The 19,970-nt window shown below is 37.9% G+C and overlaps 1 protein-coding gene across 2 annotated transcripts; it reads right to left on the bottom strand.

Annotated features, from left to right (window-relative positions):
- Nucleotides 1-1,697: 1,697 nt before the first annotated feature.
- LOC145767093 (uncharacterized) lies at nucleotides 1,698-16,399 on the bottom strand. 2 transcript variants are annotated; one of them, XM_082578845.1, is made up of 8 exons: nucleotides 8,885-8,922; nucleotides 8,045-8,160; nucleotides 7,391-7,716; nucleotides 7,147-7,289; nucleotides 5,245-5,359; nucleotides 3,933-4,048; nucleotides 3,613-3,720; nucleotides 1,698-3,025 (listed from the first exon to the last, which is right to left on the bottom strand). In XM_082578845.1, exons 2-8 carry the CDS (start codon nucleotides 8,049-8,051, stop codon nucleotides 2,746-2,748), a joined length of 1,095 nt encoding a protein of 364 aa, XP_082434971.1. In that variant the 5' UTR covers nucleotides 8,052-8,160; nucleotides 8,885-8,922; the 3' UTR covers nucleotides 1,698-2,745. The 2 variants fall into 2 exon arrangements, with proteins under 2 accessions (XP_082434971.1, XP_082434972.1); XM_082578846.1 differs by lacking the exons at nucleotides 8,045-8,160; nucleotides 8,885-8,922 and adding an exon at nucleotides 16,308-16,399.
- Between the last annotated feature and the right edge of the window lie 3,571 nt (nucleotides 16,400-19,970).

Raw genomic sequence — 19,970 nt, 5'->3', positions numbered from 1 at the left:
TTGTCTGTCAATGTCGTCCCTCCATCTTACTTTTGGTTTTCCTTTCTTTCTTTTGGTTTCTCGTGGTGTCCATGTTGTTAATTTTTTAGTCCATCTATTGTCCTGATATCTTGCTATATGACCTGCCCAGGACCATTTTAGTTTCTTGATTGTGCTCAATATATCTCGTAATTTTGTTTGATTTCTGATCCATTCGGCAGTCTTTTTGTCTCGCCATGTTAAACCCATCATGATTCGTTCATGTGCTCTCTGCATAGTTCTTAGTTTAAGTGTTAATTTCTTTGTAAGATTCCAAGTTTCTGCACCATATGTAGCGGTTGGAACGATGCATTGATCGCAGACGTGTTTCTTGAGAGAAAGAGACAGTTTTGACTTAAATATCGAACTTGCTCTTCAGAAGGCTTGCCATCCAAGTGATATTCTTCTTTTGATTTCATCTTCTTTATTGGAGTTGGTTGTAATTTTTTGGCCAAGATATACATAGTGATCTACTTTTTCGATAGTCGCTCCGTCCAAAAGAATATTGCTGTCGGTGTCTGCCAGTTTGTTAAACATAACTTTCGTTTTGTTAAAGTTTATATGAAGGCCAATCTTTTTGCTTTCTGTATTGAGTTCACTTAGCATTGTTTGTAGTTGTTTAGGTTGCTCAGATATAAGGATAATGTCATCAGCAAAACGTAAATGGTTTATGTATTCACCATCAATTTTGATTCCTTTTTCTTCCCAGTTAAGTTGCTTAAAAATTTCTTCTAAGGTTGCTGTAAAAAGTTATGGAGATATTGTGTCACCTTGACGTACCCCTTTTTGAATCTGAAATGGTTCAGAGTCTTTGTGCAGCCGAATTATAGATGTATTTTTCGCGTAAATGTTTTTGAGAAGTTGAGTGTATGATTGGTCAATTCCTTGTTTTTCCAGTGCTGAAATGACAGCTGATGTTTCAACAGAGTCGAACGCTTTTTTATAATCTATTAGTCCAAGGCAGAGTGGGATGTTATATTCGTTTGTTTTTTCAATTAATTGGTTGATAGTATGCAGGTGGTCCATGGTTGCAGGTGGTCCATATCATATTAACAGTGGCTTAATGTTAGTAGTTGCCACTAACTGCTTTGTACAGTACGAGTTCTAAAAAATGCCTCTATCTAGTAAGTAAACTTCAATTTAGTGATCTTGATCTTATTGTTCTTCAAGATCAAGATCACACAAAAAAAGTGATCTTAGATCAAGATCACCAAAAAAAAACTGATCTTCAAGATCACGCCCATCTCTGACTATACCTAAACTATTTGTGTGACTGAACTGTTTCATGTACGAAGTATGAGTAAATAGGCCAGGGTTGATTGAGGGAATCTTTATCCTCGGATTAAAAGAAGCGTTTTTGGAAACTGAATCCTGGCAGTTTCGCATACTTGTAGAATGTAGAGGCTTTGAAACACTGGCGTAAGCCTGGTTACCGAATATTGAAGTGTTGATACTTGTGAATTATTCCATCCGCTTGGTGCCGTTAATGGAGAGCTCTTGCTTGCCTCCTGCTAAACTTGAGAGTTGTCCACCTTACTGTAGGCTAGTTTTCAGAGCCGGGTCGGTTTAACATTTGTGAGCTCCATTTAGAGCATGGCTGTGATAACTTGCTGGTCAGTCTTGTCAGTTAATCATCTCTCTGATACGGCAGAAGCTGAATTGTAAAAACAGAAACTGAGCAGAGTAGGCCTATTTTTATTTGTGTGTACGAGTTTTTTTTACGAGACATTAAAACGATGAGGCTCTTCATGTTACTCCAATGTGCAATCATCGTGGCCTATCTCGTTTTATTTGAGAAAGTTAAAATCAATGTTTTTGTGAACAAGATTTTGTAAAACGTTCTTTTGGTGTGGAAAGGACGTGACAAATCGAAAGCCGATGCTTTCAGTATGGAAGAATTAAACTGGAAAGTTTTGCACTTGGCCTATCTTGCAGAACAAAAGTTCAATCAAAGAAAAAAAAATGACAAAACAAGCTGGGTCTATAAGCCTTAGCTTTTCTCAGACAGAGGTGCTGCAAACCCTGTGACGGTTCGCTACCAGCTTTAGGGACGTTTGGAAGATAAATAAATAGTTGTAGTCCATAGCAAGCCCCGTAAGCTCGGTACCCGGTCATTTGGTCGACAGGATGTTTCATGCTGACGTTTGGTCGACAGAACGATTCATTTTAGGGTTAGATAACTAACCCTAACTCTATAACCTAACCCTAACCCAAATGTCTGTCTACCAAACGACCGGCTACGGTAAGCTCACAGGTTACGCGATCGACTCAAGATCACGTGGCGCTGGTTCGGTTCTCGGAGTAGCCTATGCGCTTGCGCAACGCATTTCAGGACTGTTCTCCATTCAGCGACACCTAGTGGATGGAATAATTCTCCTGCAAGAACATTTCAATAATCGGAAAACTTCACTCTGTCAGTCTCGGTAACCGGTTCTGTGTCAAGAGCCTCTACAAGTATGTAAAACTACCAAGAACAAGTTATCGAGACTTTGAGTCCAAGGATAAAGATTCAAAACCAACCAAAATGCCTTACATAAAAACAACATTATTGCAATTGTCAAATATCAACGACAGTCTATAAGGTTGCCCGACTATCCAGCAGTAGCGTACAGTGACCACTTTTTGGGTGTTCACTTTTTTCAAGAGGCCTTAAACACACACCAGGTTTGCAGTTTGCTCAATGGCTGTTCAGATCATATCAAAATAAACTAGTGTTGATAATCACATCTAGCTGGGACTTAATTCTTCGTCACTTGGTGGAGTAACAGACACTTCAGCGAATATCGTGGATGGATTTTGTTCTGGATCGTTTTCATGAAAAGATTCGTTTGCGTTTGCAGCCAAGTTCTTTACGCCATCTTGTTGCGTGACGTCATGATCGACGCTATCGGCGATACCAAAAAGTTTGTCGAAAAAGCCTCGCGATTTACGTTTTTTCTTTTTCGACCAGGTTGGGGAAGATGGGTGGGTTGCAGATTGAGATGAAGCTTCTAAAGTTTCTTCTTCACTGTAAAAAGAAAATGGTTTTGATCTTTCAAGTCAGAAAGTTTGTTCATGCAAAGCACAAACGAGACAGCGCACTAGAAGGCTTTAAAAAATGTAAGGTCTTCGAGCCGAAGCCCCTTTTGGCATTGATTAGGTCTTTAGGGGAACAACATCAGATACTGAAATCTATCAAAATGTTTATAAGATTGTAACAAACTTAGAAACGCGGTGATGTTGAAATTCTTTTCTGCTAAATTTCAGTTTCATGATGGTTGTTACAGTCTATATTGTTGTCCGTATAAGGGTCTATCCACAGTGAGTCATAAATTCCAACATCCCTTTTTGAGAAGTGCGTGACGTCACAATGGTTGTTTTGAGTATTGATCTAATTATCGTTATTAATTATTACTAATTATCAAATTGTTAATCAACTGAAAGCATAATTATTGTCTCGGTACAGTAACCTATGCTGACTTAACCACACGAGACAAAAAGAGATTCTGATGGTTTTTAACAGACCCAAGTCTTTTTTGACAAAGCTTAGAAAATTCAAGAATTTTAGATAACCAAGTTGTAAATTTTTTTTGAAGTCAATAATTTTGAGCTTACGATTCGATGTCACTGAGGCGTGAAAATTCCTCCATTTCGTCACGAGACAAAGCCGCTAACCCTTCAATGGGAACAAGGTTGAAAGATGGATGATGATGAGCCGCAATCCTGCAAAGATCAAGATTGAGTTAATCTCATCTCATTTCATTGTCAGAATTCACGAAAGAAAACTGATGACATGATGATAATAATCAGGCCAAAGCAAACTCAAGAAGACAAAAGGGTAGCAATAGGCTAAAACAGAATGGTTTGCACAGCCTGCTTTTGCTTTAAGAATTTTCATTTAAAAAACTGAAATTAAAAAGCAAACAGTTTACAACCTGAATGTATCTTTTGTAACATCTTTCTTCCTCCCGAACTCCCAAAACTTTTTGTTGCTTCTTCCTACCAGAGAAGTTGAATCTTTGTCAGACTTTTGGTCTTTGTCGCTCGATCGCTAAAAGCACAACCATTTAAAAGTTAAAAACAGGTCCATAAGTAGTGGAGTAATCAATCAGTTTACAAAAACAGCAATTTATACAATAATTTAACGTCTGCGGACGTCGTAGTCCTCGTGAGAGCCTCTAGGGCCGAGGATCTATCCTTTTACTACCCCAGATTCACGATGTTCCCTGAACACATTGGAAGGCTACTAGAGAGCAGCCAGTCTTTGGTTTCATCACCTAAGACAGACTTTTTACTCCGGCAGACACAGACCTTCCACTCCGTTAGGTGGCTTAAACATTGTACAGTCATGGATGATGTGGTCTGTGGCTTGTTCCTCGACCGCATTCACAAGAAGAGGAAGAGGCCATTCCCCATTGGTGCATGGCTGAACGGAAAAGTCCGACGCCTGTACGGAGACGATTGAGGCACACCTATGATTGTCTTTGTAATGTCAGGCCGATGGGGCGTGTCGGCGTCGGAGATGAACGAATGAAGTGTGGTGGTACTTGACTTCCATTCAGAATTCCATTTATGGTCCGCCCAATGAGCCACAGAGATTTATTGTTCATCAGCTTCGTTGATCAGAAGTTGATCTTCTGGTAAAGATACTTAGGCTCCAGTGCCGTCGGCCGAGAGACAGAGTGGCTTCTTTGCGACAAAGCTTAGCAGGTTGGATGCCAGCAAGAATGGGAAAATTGTCCAATGGTGTGGGACGCAGGAACCCGGTCACTGTGCGCAGGGCGCTGTTTATGGCAGTGTCGATGTTATGACAGTAAGCACCGCGGCACCAAACAGGTGCACAGTACTCTGCTGAAGAGTAGACAAACGCTAAGGCTGCTATACGCAAAGTGTCAGCTCTCGCCCCCAAGCTGGAGCCTGCCAGGCGCTTGAGTAGCGCAGCGCGGGATGTCAGTTTCTTGCCCGGTGACACCAAATGGTGGCGGTATGTGAGCGATCTGCCTGGTGTCACCCCAAGATACCTCGGTTTGTTGAATGAATGAAAAGATAGATTTTGCTAATTCGTCTGTCTCGTGCTAGAGAAAACAACTAAAAATGAACCTAGTGGCAATAATGACAGCATTAAAGTAATTTTAACATAAATGGTAGGTTAGAAAACAAGAGATATAGTTGTTGTGTTGAGCTAAAAGAGTTTCTTGCGCCATTGCCAAATACGTCCCTGACAACTGACGAATAATATATCATTACTTGTCGTTTTAATCCCAGTCGCTCCTGCCTAGATCCGGAATATGCTTTCCTGAGCTTCTCTGAGTAGTTAGGATCAAGCATCGGGCACCGTTCGATGTCTTTTGCTGCTTGATACCTTTAAAAAACAAAGTTGGGCATTATCCTCTGAACACTTGTGACGTCCTGCAAATAGATTGCGTCATGGGCCACTGCTGCTGCAGCAGCAGCAGCAGCAGCAGTTCAACAAGAGGAAACTTCAGAACTGGAGTGGCATCATTGCTTCAACGTATGGAACATTTAGTGTCGGTATAACAGCACTGCAACTATTTATTGTCCGCATCTACCGATCGTGTGCGCCACCTAGTGAACATCTAAGAATACTGCTGAACGGTTGAAGGGTTGATTGGTGGTACAAAACTTGACAATCCCAAATAGATTGTTGTTCATAGTAGCTCGAAGCTGCAGGGTTTTGTTTAAATCTCATCAGGAGCTATCGTCAGAATAAAATAAACCTAAAAGTGGTGAAGTATTTATAGTAGAAGAAAAACAAAATATAAATTTGGCTGATCAGAATGATTCAAAATTAACGACGAAGTTATAAAGCATAAACAAATTCTTTTTGGCGGCATATAATTGGGTCGAGAGTTTTTATTATGATTGCTTCCAGTGCTGCAATGGTGGAATGGTGGAATGCCCTTTCCAGTGGTGGAATGAGGAACGACTTTTAGCAAGAATTGAAAACATTTCCAGTCTAAAGTTCAAAGTACATTCTTTGTTATCCAGCAGGTGCTGTCCTATTGCAGAGTCACTAGATATGTTTTTGTTATTTTCAGCTTTGCATGTGCTATGGTGGTTGATTTCTTGTTGTATTGTTTTCTTCTCTAATTATTTTCGGGACATGTTTTTTGATTCGTTCCTCCAAGCGTTGGGCGTGCGGCCTACGTACCGACTCACACAGTGGCGCTTAAATTGGTAAATTGCATCACTTAATTTTATGGTAGGTAAGCAGTCATTGTTGGTAAAACGGAAATTGTTTTGGTGGTGACGAATACACGTTGTTTGAGGGCAAAGAAACATTGGTTGACGGTTTTAGAAATCTGACTTTTAAATTTTCTGGAAACAATGAACTGAACAACTGAACTGGATAAAATTCGACGAATTATGAAGCAAAATAGCTACATACTCTGACCACGTCATAAACACCGCAATCTCTAAAATTATCTGCTAATCCTCTTTTTTTTCCACAACTTGGCCACAAATATGCCCAGTTTACATGAAACTGCCGTGGCTGGGTTGTGTTTCCAGAAAATTTGAAAATCAGATTTCTAAAACCATCAACAAATGTTTCTTTGCCCTCAAACAACGGATATTCTTTGCCACCAAAAAATGTTCTCTTCTTTCAACAAAGACAACAAAATCAAAGAAGAAGAAACGAATCAAAGAAAATAACTCAAAAATAATTTAAGAAAACAATAGGTTACAACAAGAAATCAACCAAACCAAACTTGCAAAACTGCAAATGACAAAAGTATGTCTGGTGACTTTGCAATGAGGCAACACCTGCTGGATAACCCAAATGTACTTTAAACTTTAGACTGGAAATGTTTTCTGTTCTTGCTAAAGGCCGTTCCTCTTTCCACCTCGCAGCACTGGAAGCAATCTTTATAAAGCTCTCGATCCAATCTTATGCCGCCAAAAAGAATTCGTTTATGCCTCAAAACTTCTTCGTTAATTTTGAATTATTCTGATTAGCCAAATTTACATTTTGTTTTTCTTTTACTACAAATACTTCACTACTTTTAGGCTTATCGTATTATGACGTTGTTAGCCCCTGAAGAGAGTCAGACGAAAACCTGCAGCTTCGAGCTACCATAAGCAACATTCTACTCGCAATGATCCGATGTAACTATAACATAATGTCACCTTTTCCAAAACTGATAGGCAAAAGGAAGACCGATGCAGACAAGCAGTGTTCCCACTCCAATAAAAATGAATCCAATGACGCGAAATTCACTCGCATATACTGTTCTTGAATGAGATACGTAGTCAAACGATGTGTGCATAACCTGAAAGAGAACACCTAGCGTTAAAACCGATACAAAAGTAAAAAGTCTTATTGATCATGATAATGATAATACTAAACATAATCAAAGTCCGCTTAGCCTACCTCTTCATGATTGTGAATGAATAATGGTTTTCCATTGTCTTGCATCTTCTTTTCTTCCACCTCCTCATGCGCAGAAGGCTTCGAATTGTTCATCGAGACACTTTCGTAGATGAAGAATGCACCTCCTCCGACAACAAACAACATTCCACATATTGACATGTATATAAAGGTACGGAAATAATTCTTCAGTCTAGTCTTTGAATATTCCGACATTAAATATTGGAAATCCCCAAAAAGGGGATCAAAATTAGAGGGGTCAGCAAAACGACGTGGCCAGAAGAAGATCCCAGTCAAACTATTACTGCGATGAGGAAGAAAAACATCATCTGAAAAAAAACAAAACAATAAAATATTATGTTTGCATGTAACAACGTTAAGATAATGTAGGCTACATGTTTAATGTCTTAACTCCCTGTCTTAACTGCATTTGAAAACATAAGCACCAGGCTGGATAACTGAGTGATTGCTGGTTACTAGCTAACGAAATTGGTGTTTTTACATTGATTCTACGTCTGCCGACATTGAGTCGTAAAAGGAACTGGTTTGATTAAATGTTGTAAGTACCGACTTTGTACTGGTTCACAGCTTTCCTATTCAACGGTTCAATTTTGAATAAAGATACTTGGTAGTGACTTCTAACTGGCACTTACGTACCGCGCATGAATACTGTCAAATCTGTCTCTCATCGTCTCACTCAAGCATAAAGCTCGACATGCATCAAGCATAAGATCCCAGACGACAATATCCGTCGTTTTACATTGATTCAACGTCTGTAGACGCAAAAAAAGTAAAAAAAAGACTGATTTGCTGGATCAGTGTTGTCATTGACACAAGGTTGTTTTTATATGCAAATGCTTAGCCAAAGGGTATATGGGATAGTCACTAGTGACTAGTGCAAGTATAATGTAAACTCTGTTCAAGATTTATTGCAAACGAGATCTGCTGCTGGTATCATTGCACACAAAATGTCATTGCAATCGTAGTTGATAAGCGTATGCTAATGCAATATAGCAACTATGTAACTGAAAAAAGTTTCAAAATTTTATGAAAATTGAATTCTCTAATTAAAAGAATTATTTTTTATAACAAGAACCTCAAATATTATTCATACTTCTAAAAAAAAATGCTTTAAAGTGATAGGTAAGTCTACAATCCACACTAGCTTTCCCAAGCCTACGATACATTGTGTAGCCTACCAACATCAACTTAGATACTGCCTTGCAAAGTGTATATGCCTCCAACTGGCTATTGTGCACAAAAACTATATCCCACGGTTAAACGGCATATCTTTGTGCATTGCTAGAAAAATCTCACGGAGACTATGCGCGGTGCATACATGATATAGAATAGACGGTATAGTAATCAGCTGCATAAATACCTGTTGAAATAATTCTATAGAATTCTGTTTCCTAAATCAGTTCCTGTTTGATCTATTGTCAGCTACTATGATGACATAAAAGATAACGCGAAAAATCAGTAATTAATATTTCATACATGGTTTTGATTCGGTTCACAAATCAATTCTTCACTTGTTGTTTCTTCTTGTTTAGTCAGTCAAAAGCACAAAAGTCTAAACAATAAGCACGAAACATAGTTACTTTTATTTACAGTAAGCCGACGTTTGCAGGCTAGCGAATTCCAGTGTGAATTGGCTATGTGCTTTTCTCATCTCTATTGAAACCAGCTTTCCACATAAGTTTATCTTCACAGTTGATACGTGCAGTTAAATATTTGGTTATATTTGTAACTTGCTTCTAATAAAACTAACTTTTAGACCTCTCGTGTGTAAATTTGGTCGATAATATGCTAATACCCCCAAGTTATTATTTTGTTAAGCAGTTTATAGTAAAATCGTTTTAAAGTTTCAAAGCACTTGTGTTCGACAACCACATTTTGCCTTCTAGGAGGCGAGTATAACCGACGACTGCGCGTCACAAACTTTATGCACAGACAGTATCGTTGCTCGCCCCACAACAACCAACAAGTTGACTATTGTGTCCTGACACATATCTACGAATGACATCACTAGCATAAACAACATCTATGACGTAAGTGACATAACAACGACGTTTTCAAATATTTCAAAAATTTAGATCAACAGCATCCAAACGTCAAAGTTAAACTTCCGATTAAAAAATACAAAGTCTAAAAATCACTGACAAAAATAAAAACGGTATCCCAGATAGCAAAACTGGCCAATTTTACATTGTTTTAACGTCTTCAAATGTTGAATCAATGTAGAAAGAACGTGAGCAATGCGTATCAGCGATATATAAACCGCTATATAATAACACAGTATTATTGTTACAGGTAAAACTTGCAATATACTCTGCTACTTGAAAGGTTTTTGGCAACCTGTCAATCTGTCTCTGAAAAGCTAAATGTGCTCCAGCCATCTCGACTGCCAATGTCACTCTCAACTGAAACAATAAACTTGTTGATCCCAATGCTATCGGAAGTCGCGTTATAACTTTCTTTTTCTTGATTCAGTTAATGATTAATAAATCAATGGGATATTTTAATTGCCTGTTTACTGTTAATTAAATACTGATCGTGTTGTTTGCTTTGCACGTGCAGGGAATACAATAAGGTCAACGACCTTGCCTGGCAGTCTAAAGCAGCAGGAACTGAACTCACAATTAATTTTTACAATATTCTATATTTGCACTCAAGATGTTTAAAATCGATTCGGTAGATCGTTTCGTCGTCGTTGGAGTGTGTGCCTCTGAGGCAGATTTGGACAATTAGAATTTTTGTAGTCTTTCGAAATTAGATTATAATTATAATTAGAGTAATTTAAGCTTTTGCAAATTAGACTAGAATTAGAATTAGAGCTAGCCTACCCAAGTTTTCACAAATTAGAGTAGAATTTAAACTAGATTAGGATTAGTTAGGCGCAGTTGTCACATATCTTTTTTTAGTTGGATAAAAACGAGAATGTGGCAACTCGGGATCAAAGTGTCATTCCACCATCACAGCGCCAAAACCACATACGTCATAATATACATTGTAACGTCAGTGAATTGATGAATTAAACGAATTTTTCATAACTTTGTTGCTCAAGGGATGGCATGACACATTGATCTTGATCGTTTTATTGCATTTTTTTGCATAACGTTAATAAGAGCGCAGTATCCGTCCATTTGCCAAAAAATACTGTTGGACAAAGTAAAATTTTTAGCAAAAGAGGAGATTGGATAAGAACTACAATTAGAGCAGTCAGTTTTTACCGAATTAGATTAAAATTATAACGACATTTCGCTCTAATTTATCGAATTAGAGTCTTAGACAATTAGAATTATCTAGTTGTCCAAGTCTGCTCTGAGGACAGAGGCCTGTTCTTTTACGACCCAGACTGGCGATAGGTTTATTCTGGTCGAAATCAGTAACTCAGCTTAATTCGAAACGAAAGTACAGATTATTGTTTTGTTCAGAAATACTTCGGCGCAGTTCTGTTTTAAACCTCTTCCAATCAATCAACCAACTTTCATTTTGTGTAATCAAACTCACTTTTTTGTACCAAACTACGCTACAATACAGAGCCACCTTTATGTTACAAATAGTCAGCTGTTCCATTCGGGAGCTTGGGCAACCAACCCAATCTCAAATATGAATTTCAGCGATCACTGAGAGAAATATCAAACTCTTAATTCAAAAACGATAGCGATGCTTTTCCAACTCAGCTTCAGGCTGTCCCATAATTGTTTCTGCTTGTTGAACCTCTGCTAAATAGTGATGTCATAAAGGCAAGTATGCCACACGAGCGTCACAATACCACACTTTGCTCAAGGCGAATCGATTCACTGCAGAATTCGTCAAATGACAATGTAACAAAGTGAAAGAATCAAGATATCAGAACAGATTTGCTTAACCTGGGCAGGTGATATCGCTTGGCTTTAAAGATTCGGTTTTGTTTTGTTGAAACTGAAGAGCAGAACATTCAAGTTATGAATTAAAAAAAACTTTTTCAGTGATTGCAACATCTTTTCAGCAATAAAAAATGAAGTCTTTTGTCTCGCAAGTGTGGAGTGCCACAATTCAAAGATAAGCTGTTCTGGCAGTGGCATGTTTACAATGTAGCTTAAAAACAAAAAAATATTGTTTTTTTTTTTGAAAAATAGTAATAGGGCTGATGTTTAAAATGAAGATACTTCGACAACTTTTCAAATAAAACTAAACTTCTTCTTTTTACAAAACGAAATTTTTCTGGAAAAAAATTGTTTTAGTTTTGGCTGAAACAAATTTTTAACGAAGAAAACAAATTTTGCACATCCTTGCAACAAGAGCTAACATTTTAGCTAAATTTGACAAAACAGTTGCAGCCAGGGGAGTAGTCAGGGGAGACAAAGGGAGCAATTGCCCTGAGAAAATTTTAAATGAATTATTCACACTATGTTGCAGCATCATTTGACAAAGTTTTGCCATTGCTTTTAGACTGAAATTACTTTCAGAATGCGCAATTTTAAGGTAATTTTATATTTATATCAAAATTTCTAGAGAAGGCCTCTCAGACCCCCTGTAGGTATTCCGCCTTCGGTGACTTCTTGTCGGTCTCAATAACTTATGTGAAAAAAATACTTATTTGCCCTCCCTCCAAATTTTTTGCTGGCTTTGCCCAACCCTGCAACGTATTACGCACCAACGCAGATGATTCTTGAATGTCGTTTTCCCAAGCAGATAATCGGCCCTGAAGTAACAAACATGTTCATATTTTAACAAACGCTTAAAGTATGCTGCTTTCATCTCTCCAAATACTTTCTTCAGCAGTAGACGTAATACATGTTTGTCTTGCACTAAAACGTAAACACCTGTCATTGATATCACTCGAACAAATACTCAGAATGGAAGCGTTCCTGCCCTTCAAGTGCAGCAACTTAAATATTGCAAGTTGGAATTTGTTTTTCATGCATATTAAATTAAAAATAACATTATGATAGGCTACCACACAAGAGTTGCAGGTCACCCTAACTGACGATAGCTGATGGAAAGATTTTGCTTTCCTATCTCCGCCAGCATATCAGTCCTTTTTACATTCATTTAACGTCTGCAGACTAATGTGAGTTGAAAAATAGGCTGGTTTGCCAGCTGGGTGACTCGTCGTCCATCTGCTCAAGACAACACGTGATTAGAATAATAAACAGCAAGTTGTCTGACTATCATCTTTACCAACGCTACTTTGCCGTTAGGGAATGATGCATTCGTAAAATGAGTGATAATTGCACGCATTCATTTCACTGTTGTTCATTATGGATTGAATAGTGTCCTTGCAAAAATAAACAGGTTTCTTTAAATGCCTTCAATGACTGAATTTGTTGTAGCTACTTCTCGGGGCATCAGGTTCAAATCTTAAACAAATGTTTGTCATTTTATTCGTGCATCCTTCATCTTACTATGAAGTCGAAGCTTCACCGCGATGAGACAGGAGATCACCTCTCACTCACCGAAGGACGTCGGTTCGACACCCACCAAAAGCACGTGGCTTTGTTTTCAACCGCCAACTCACTGACTTCTGCCTACAAAGTTGTACTTATTGCGCTAACTTACAAGACAGTTGTGTCAGTACATTTTATCGCATGGGGTCGTAAAAGATCATAAATGCGATGCACAAATGCTGCTGACGATGGTAGCAATTATTGGTTTCACAAAATAACCAACTCGGAGCAGAATTAGCGCTGGCTAGTGTCTTTGTTTCGGCTTCTGGTGCGTTTTTCTTCGATACCAAGTTAAGTTATACGTCGGCAGCCGTGGCCGAGTGGTTAGCGCGTTGGGGTCGCAGTCGAGAGCCTGCATGTTCGACTCCAGCTACCCGCACTTGCTGTTGTTTCTCTGGGCAAGAAACTTAACGATAATTGCCTCTACCTAGTGATCGATTTCGAGTAATGGGTAGTACCAAATTTAAGTCATAGCCTAAGTAAAGTAGACAACCGGAAAACAGACATTGCCGTCGGCTGCAGCGTGGGTCGGGTGTACGTCGGAAGGTGTACACCGATGCATAGCGCTCAAGTCCGCTTTCCCGCAATGCAGGATAAAGATAAACAAACAAACAAACAAACAAACCAACGACATTGAAAATGCCACCAATTGTGGTTACAGTTGGATAGAAAAGTGGGTCCATCCTCAGTTACTGAGCTTCGGGGATTGAAAGGGTAGGATCTTGTCATAAGGATCTTGTCATACTAAGCGTTAAGCACAAACGAGAGTAGAGTGGCAAGTTGCTTTCTCTCGACCGCCTTTCCTTCAGCAACTACGCCCACATAATTTATTACACCCTGGGTAGAGGTGTGCGGTGTTTTTAACAACCAGCTTAGAACAGGTGTCGAACCAGGTTTTGCTGTATACAGTTGGATAAATCGGGGTAAAATGTAGTCAGTTGGTAGATAAAATCAAGACTTGAAGAAGTCACAGTCGTTGGAAAACAACAGTAAAGCGGCGATACATCAGCTATGACATTGTTCTTGTCATAAACACACGAGTTCATCTTTGCTTGGAAGATGGTTGAAAGGCGCCGGCTCGAATCTTGCCCAGTGCTTTCAAAATCTCGTTTTAACGTTTCTTTTACGTATCGAGAAAAAGAAATTTTATTCACAAGACTCAAAAAAATCACCTCACCATTGCACAGCCGTACAATAAGCGAAGCATTATTGAGAAATTGTAGAAACAATTCTTATTTTACCAATGTTCAAGACACCTTTAAAATGTTAAGTTTGAGTTTATAATCTTCCCCATGTTGAAGTTGAAACCGAGAAAACCAATAAATTGTTTGGCTACTTTATACAGGCATCATAGACATACACGCAGGACTGAGGACAATTTGGGCCCGGTACTAATAAAATCCTCGGCTCCAAATCAAAAAAACTTCTCAAAAAACAATAAGCAATATCCAAAGAATACACGATAGTTTCTTTGTTCTCGGGTCCTTTGCAAAGGTTACGGCCCTTTGAATTTCACCCGGGCCACAAATAGCCCTTGGGCACCCCTGTCAACACTACATTTAGAATCCTACTTTATACACCTGAAAAGTGTCAACATATATGGAAATGAATTATCCCATCAGCAATACGAAGACTTTTTCAGCGTGATGCTTGACTATTTTGGTGGATAGGCAACTCAATTAAGTGAGGACTAGTTCTATGGATGCACCAGCACTTTCAAGGGTCGTATTATACGCGGCTTCAACTACTGAAGGAACTAAAGACCTTTTTGTTCTTTGAAAACATCTTGCGTTATAAATGAAAAGTCGGCTTTGCTTCCAAATTTCTGGGAGACTTTTCTAATTTCACTCATGCAACTATCCAGATGTAGCTTGCCCCGGACCCTCAAATTATCTTATGCCATCTTCAAATTGTTGAGATGGTTTTAGCTAAATCTTTGTTCTTTTAATGCAACAACCATAGATTTTCAGTTGTTGACGAGAAGTGATAAGGTTTTTGAATCATTGCAACACTTACCTGTATACAATGGCCGCATCTTTGAGTCCATGGAAGAGTATCTCATTAAGAAAACATTTCTAGAAAATCAGTAGGCTATTCAAAGTTTTGGTTAAACATACAAAATAAAGAGATCATTGTATATAGTATAACTTATAAGTCAAGTAAATTTGTTGGATTCGACTGCACCACAAAAAAGATGTTTTTATCTAGATTCTAACGTTATATTGAACCTATAGGCTACCTGCACCAAATCTACGAAGCTTCAACTAGTTAAAAATAAGCTAAATAGCTAATATTTAAATTGTAGCTGCAATTTAAATTTTTTTCCAAATATGTCAGATCATCTGTATTCTAACAGGACGTCTAAACGATGCTGGAAAGCATGGAATATGCTTGTGGAGTGGCTTTCCAAACCTAACAATAATAAAAATGCTTTGTTCTGAAAAAATCCGTTGATCATTGCATTTCCAGTGCGCAGTAAGTTCCTTTATATCAGCGTTTGCATTGTCAGTCAGTGTTTGTCCTGCAACAACCACACGAACATGGTCAATTCGTAAAACTTAATCTTCTTTAAATCATGTGATGGGCTCCTAATCCATGTTTTAATAACAAAGCAATCAATAAAGATTTTCTTTGAGCATGTATGACGTAATAATCGCAACGTCGTTGAACCTTTGTATTGAAACTATAAACTAACGACATAAGTCCCTTCTTTTGTGCTTTCAGCGCCTACAAACGTTCAATATTTAAAATTAAGTGGAAGTATGCAGCTAGGGGTTCTTAATCAGGGGTGCACGCACCACTACGGAATGCGAGGCCTGTTTCCAGGCGTATAGGAATGCTGAGTAGTTTGGCAAGTTTACGTGTACCCGTACGAGTCATTTACAGGATCACTTTGAGCCCTTGGCATCCATATAATGTTTTATTTTGAAATAAATTGATGTTGAAGTTTATCATATTTATTCACATAAAATTTTACTACAATTACTGTAAAAATTGTCTTAAAAACTCAATTATTTGCTTATTATTGATTTTGCTAACTTTAGTTTTGACAGTTGACAGAAAATCGATGCGGAAATTTTAGAAATTGACCAACGTCGCTCTTTAGCGCCACAAATGGCCATTTGAATGATGCAAATTTCGTTTGTAAGGACCACTCAGTGACGTCACAAAGCTTATCTATGTCATTGAGCAAATGAAAATGAAGCTTTTGATCGTTGTTTGTGCTTGGTGCAGTTCTAATCCTAAAGTTTCTTTGTATTTATGAGCATGCATACTTTCAATTTAAATATGAAGTTTGAATAATATTAATTATATAGTAGAATTTGGTTGTAGTGACTTTAGCTGTAGTGGCATTTTGCAATCGTGGCACTTTTTCAAATGTCCCATCAGATGCCACTATAGACAAATTCTGCTATAATGACATTTATGTAACTCTTTTTCCGCAATCCTAAATGTGCTATTTGGTTAAGTTTGTAGGAGCTTACGGTGGATGATGCTTGGTCTTGGAGCTTTTCCATTCTTAGCGAGTGTGGCTCCAGTCGCTTGTTGGGTGGAAACGTCTGGTTAGATTGTGGTCGTTTGCGTCAATCTTACTTCGCAAAGTACTATGATTAATTGAATTTCAACATAATAATGACGAATTGAGGCTAATGGATTGAACGACATAATGCTAATCATGATGTAATAAACAACAAATCATAGCCAAACAATGCGTAAATAATGTATGGCCTTAAAAGATATTTACAGATGACCTACAGAAAAAGCAATATAGTAACTCGAGATCAGTGGCGTACGCAGGGGGGGCCATTGGGCCATGGCCCCCCCCCCCCTTAAAAATGTTTTAGTAGTTAACGACGTAGATTAAGGCATTTAATATGTTTTGCATTGCTCTGTCAAAGCAATTACTGTAACAATGTTGTTTTATAGACTAAGCCAATACGAAATACATGGCCCAATCCACCTACCCCACCCCAGGTATGCCAATGTAGCATAGTGTTCTGTAAGCCTATTATAGTGATTAGTGAGAGAGAAATGGATAAAGTCTAAACTAAAACCATACTGGGATATCATGAAGACGTCTGGGATATCAATGCCCATTGGCATAGCCAATGGGGGGGGAGGTTGGGCCTTGGGGGTTACAACCCCACTTTGGCACGCGTGTGACGTCACGATATTGAGAATGATGCTTTCAGTTTCTTTATGCTTGGGAATGATGGTTTCAGTCTAAAAAAACTTGCCTAATTTTAAACAAAACTGCATTAAAAGAGCGAGTTTTGCCAATACCAAACATTCAAACATCTCAGCCAGGAATTAACAACAAAAAACATAGAGACTTAGCTTTATTTCCGAAAAATGATGAAGAAAACATGATCTTATCCTTTTTCTATGCCACCTGACAGCACCATTTTACAGAAATATTCATACCCACTTTTTTGTTGAAAATGCTCTCAGAATGCACCAAATTCAAAGTAATTTTTCAAAATTTTCTGGGGGAGCCCCCCAGACCCCCCGCCGCTGGGTGTCGTCTTAAGCAAAAACGCCGTCGGGCTTCGCCCGCCGGTCGTCAAAATACCCCTTCAAAATTCCTGGCTACGCTACTCTCAATGGCCCCCCCCTTGAGAAAATCCTGCGTACGCCACTGCTTGAGATCATCATAAAATCTCTATTTTTTTTTAAATCTTAGCTTAGCAGGCAACTGGCTGGCTTCTATGATTTGACAATATATTCATTCGAATCTTTTAAACGCACAGATTCAAACTAAATCAAGAAAGAAAGTTATTATGCAGTGCATTTGTTTTGTAACTTTTTATGATTCAAAGTAAATTTAGTTCAATTTTTTCAAGTCAGATTATACTTTACGTACAAGAGGTGGACAATCCTAGGAATCAAGCTTAGTAATGAAAAAAGGCACACTTAAAATAGTGTTTATATTATTTCGCTGTCAAACTACTAGGCTACTTCCTACCCAGCAGTAACCTAACAAACATTTTCTGTTTTTGTGAACCAAGCCAGCAAACTGTCCACTTGAAGCGGTTGACTGCCACGTATCATTAATATAGTCCTGATACTCAACACAACAAACAGTTCACCAGCCTCATTTTTTAATGATATGAAATAAAATATAACAAATAATATATAAAAAAATATGAAATCATATAATGTAAAAAATGAGACTGGTAAACTGTTTGTTGCGTTGAGTAACATCAAACTATACAGCAGTAACCTATATTAAAAACAGACTGCTACCAACAAATTCAAATTGGAGACCGGAGTTGAAGAACTACTTTGGTCCAAACGCAACTTTTGAGATAAAGTTTCTTCAAAGTTGTTCATGCAACTACCAGCACGTGTTGCAGCGAAATGGAGTCGGTTATCAAATCAAATTTTGCTTGGGGATAGGCATTGAAAAACATACAACATAGTTTTTTGTGATAACTCAATTTCCAAAAAATGTGACCTAAGTAGTTCTACAACTCAGGTCTTCAATTACTATTTACCAGAAGTAGTGGGATGACGTCACTTCTGTGACGTGTATCACCGATCCAGCGCCAACGCTGCGGCACTTTGCTATGGGTTATTCAATTGAAAGATGGTGCATTCCTACGTGTATCGCTGCACATGTACAAGGATATGGTATCATGAAGTTGTTCCCACGAGTTCTTATTGTAATATCTTGGTGGAATTTATGTCTATTCAGGATGTAGAGGTTATTTCCGATGATGTCACATAATAGATTATTCTAATGAAAAGGTACGCATGGCTGCCTACGTGGCAACAACAAATATCACAGTAAGTCAACAAAGGATTGTTTACACTCGCAGTGACGTTTATAATCGCAGGTGCAAAAGTAGTTTGCTAATCTGCAAACCTTTTACTTTTCCATGAAAACTTTATGCCTTCCTAGCTATCGTGTGCTTAGTATTCTGCATATAAGCAACTAAAGTGTATATATGCTATAATACAGTATATAGATTCAGGCGTTTGCATGCTTAATCAGCACGAGCGCGCAGTTTTGAAGCATATAATTTTATGTTTAATGTAACGGGATAAAACTGCTTGTGAATTTTCTTCTGAAATCCTTTCTCAGAAGAAACGCATACAAAACGTTAAACACAAATGTTTACAATACAAGTAACGTTTCAAAAATCTTTTGGTTAGTTTGTTGAAATCCAATTGACTTTGCTGCCAAAACAATTAGGACATTTACATTTTAGAATGTTCTGTTATTAATTTTTTGTTTCATTTTTTTTTGAGGCAAAGTTTTACTTTGTTTTGATACATAAATTTTTTCGTCTTGATTTCGCTTCAAAGCATTTTTTATATGAAGAACTACATTTTGTTTCTAACTCCCCTACTGCTGTTGATATAAAACCTAGAAAACCCCTTGGGTGGTACAAGAAACACCTTTTAGGCCCAGGTCACAGAAAAACCCGTTCTGCAAAAAAACTTTTTCAGTCACTTATGCAAGTTATGTGGGCAACGTTGCAGACAGCAACAAAGAGTATAGGATACAATGATGTCAATTATGAGTAACAGAACCGGTAGTTTAGTAATGTTTCGCAATTATGAAATCATAATAGCTCGGTATTCAATCTTTCTAGCCATTAACAAACTAGCAGCAGCTTGTCAAGCTGATTTATCGCAAACTGGTTTAAATATAATCCATTGTTCATAAATGAATTAATTTATGCAGAAAAATTTATAAACCTAGGAAATTCTGAACGTTTTCAGTTGCATCAATCGTCTTCAATTGATTCAACGTCTTCAATTTTTCAATTGCATAATCTGTTTATTGAATGTTATTGCGATTGAATAGGAGACTTATGAATTATATTAATGACGACTACTCTCAGATAAATTGAGGAGGTTGAAAGAAAACCATTTTTGAAGTTTATCAGCAAGTGTGAAGCAATACACGTGAGTTCAAATTCAGGTAAAAACATAATTATTTTTTTAAGACCCAAAGAAAAACGATTTTAAAGTGGAAAAAAGTGAAAAAAGGAGCGAGAGTGTGAGATTCTGCTGTAACTTTTATTTTATTTGATTTTGAACAATTTAAGGCACGTTTCTTTTTATTATGGTGGACCAGCAGGACAGTTGGTTCCGGCCATTATTGCATGATAAAGGGATCTGTGAAGTTCTCATAA

Source organism: Aplidium turbinatum, chromosome 3, assembly GCF_918807975.1.
Source record: "Aplidium turbinatum chromosome 3, kaAplTurb1.1, whole genome shotgun sequence".
In the NCBI taxonomy this organism is placed as follows: domain Eukaryota; kingdom Metazoa; phylum Chordata; class Ascidiacea; order Aplousobranchia; family Polyclinidae; genus Aplidium; species Aplidium turbinatum.
The sequence above is the reverse complement of the archived record's forward strand: the minus strand, read 5'-3'. Positions and strand labels throughout refer to the sequence as shown.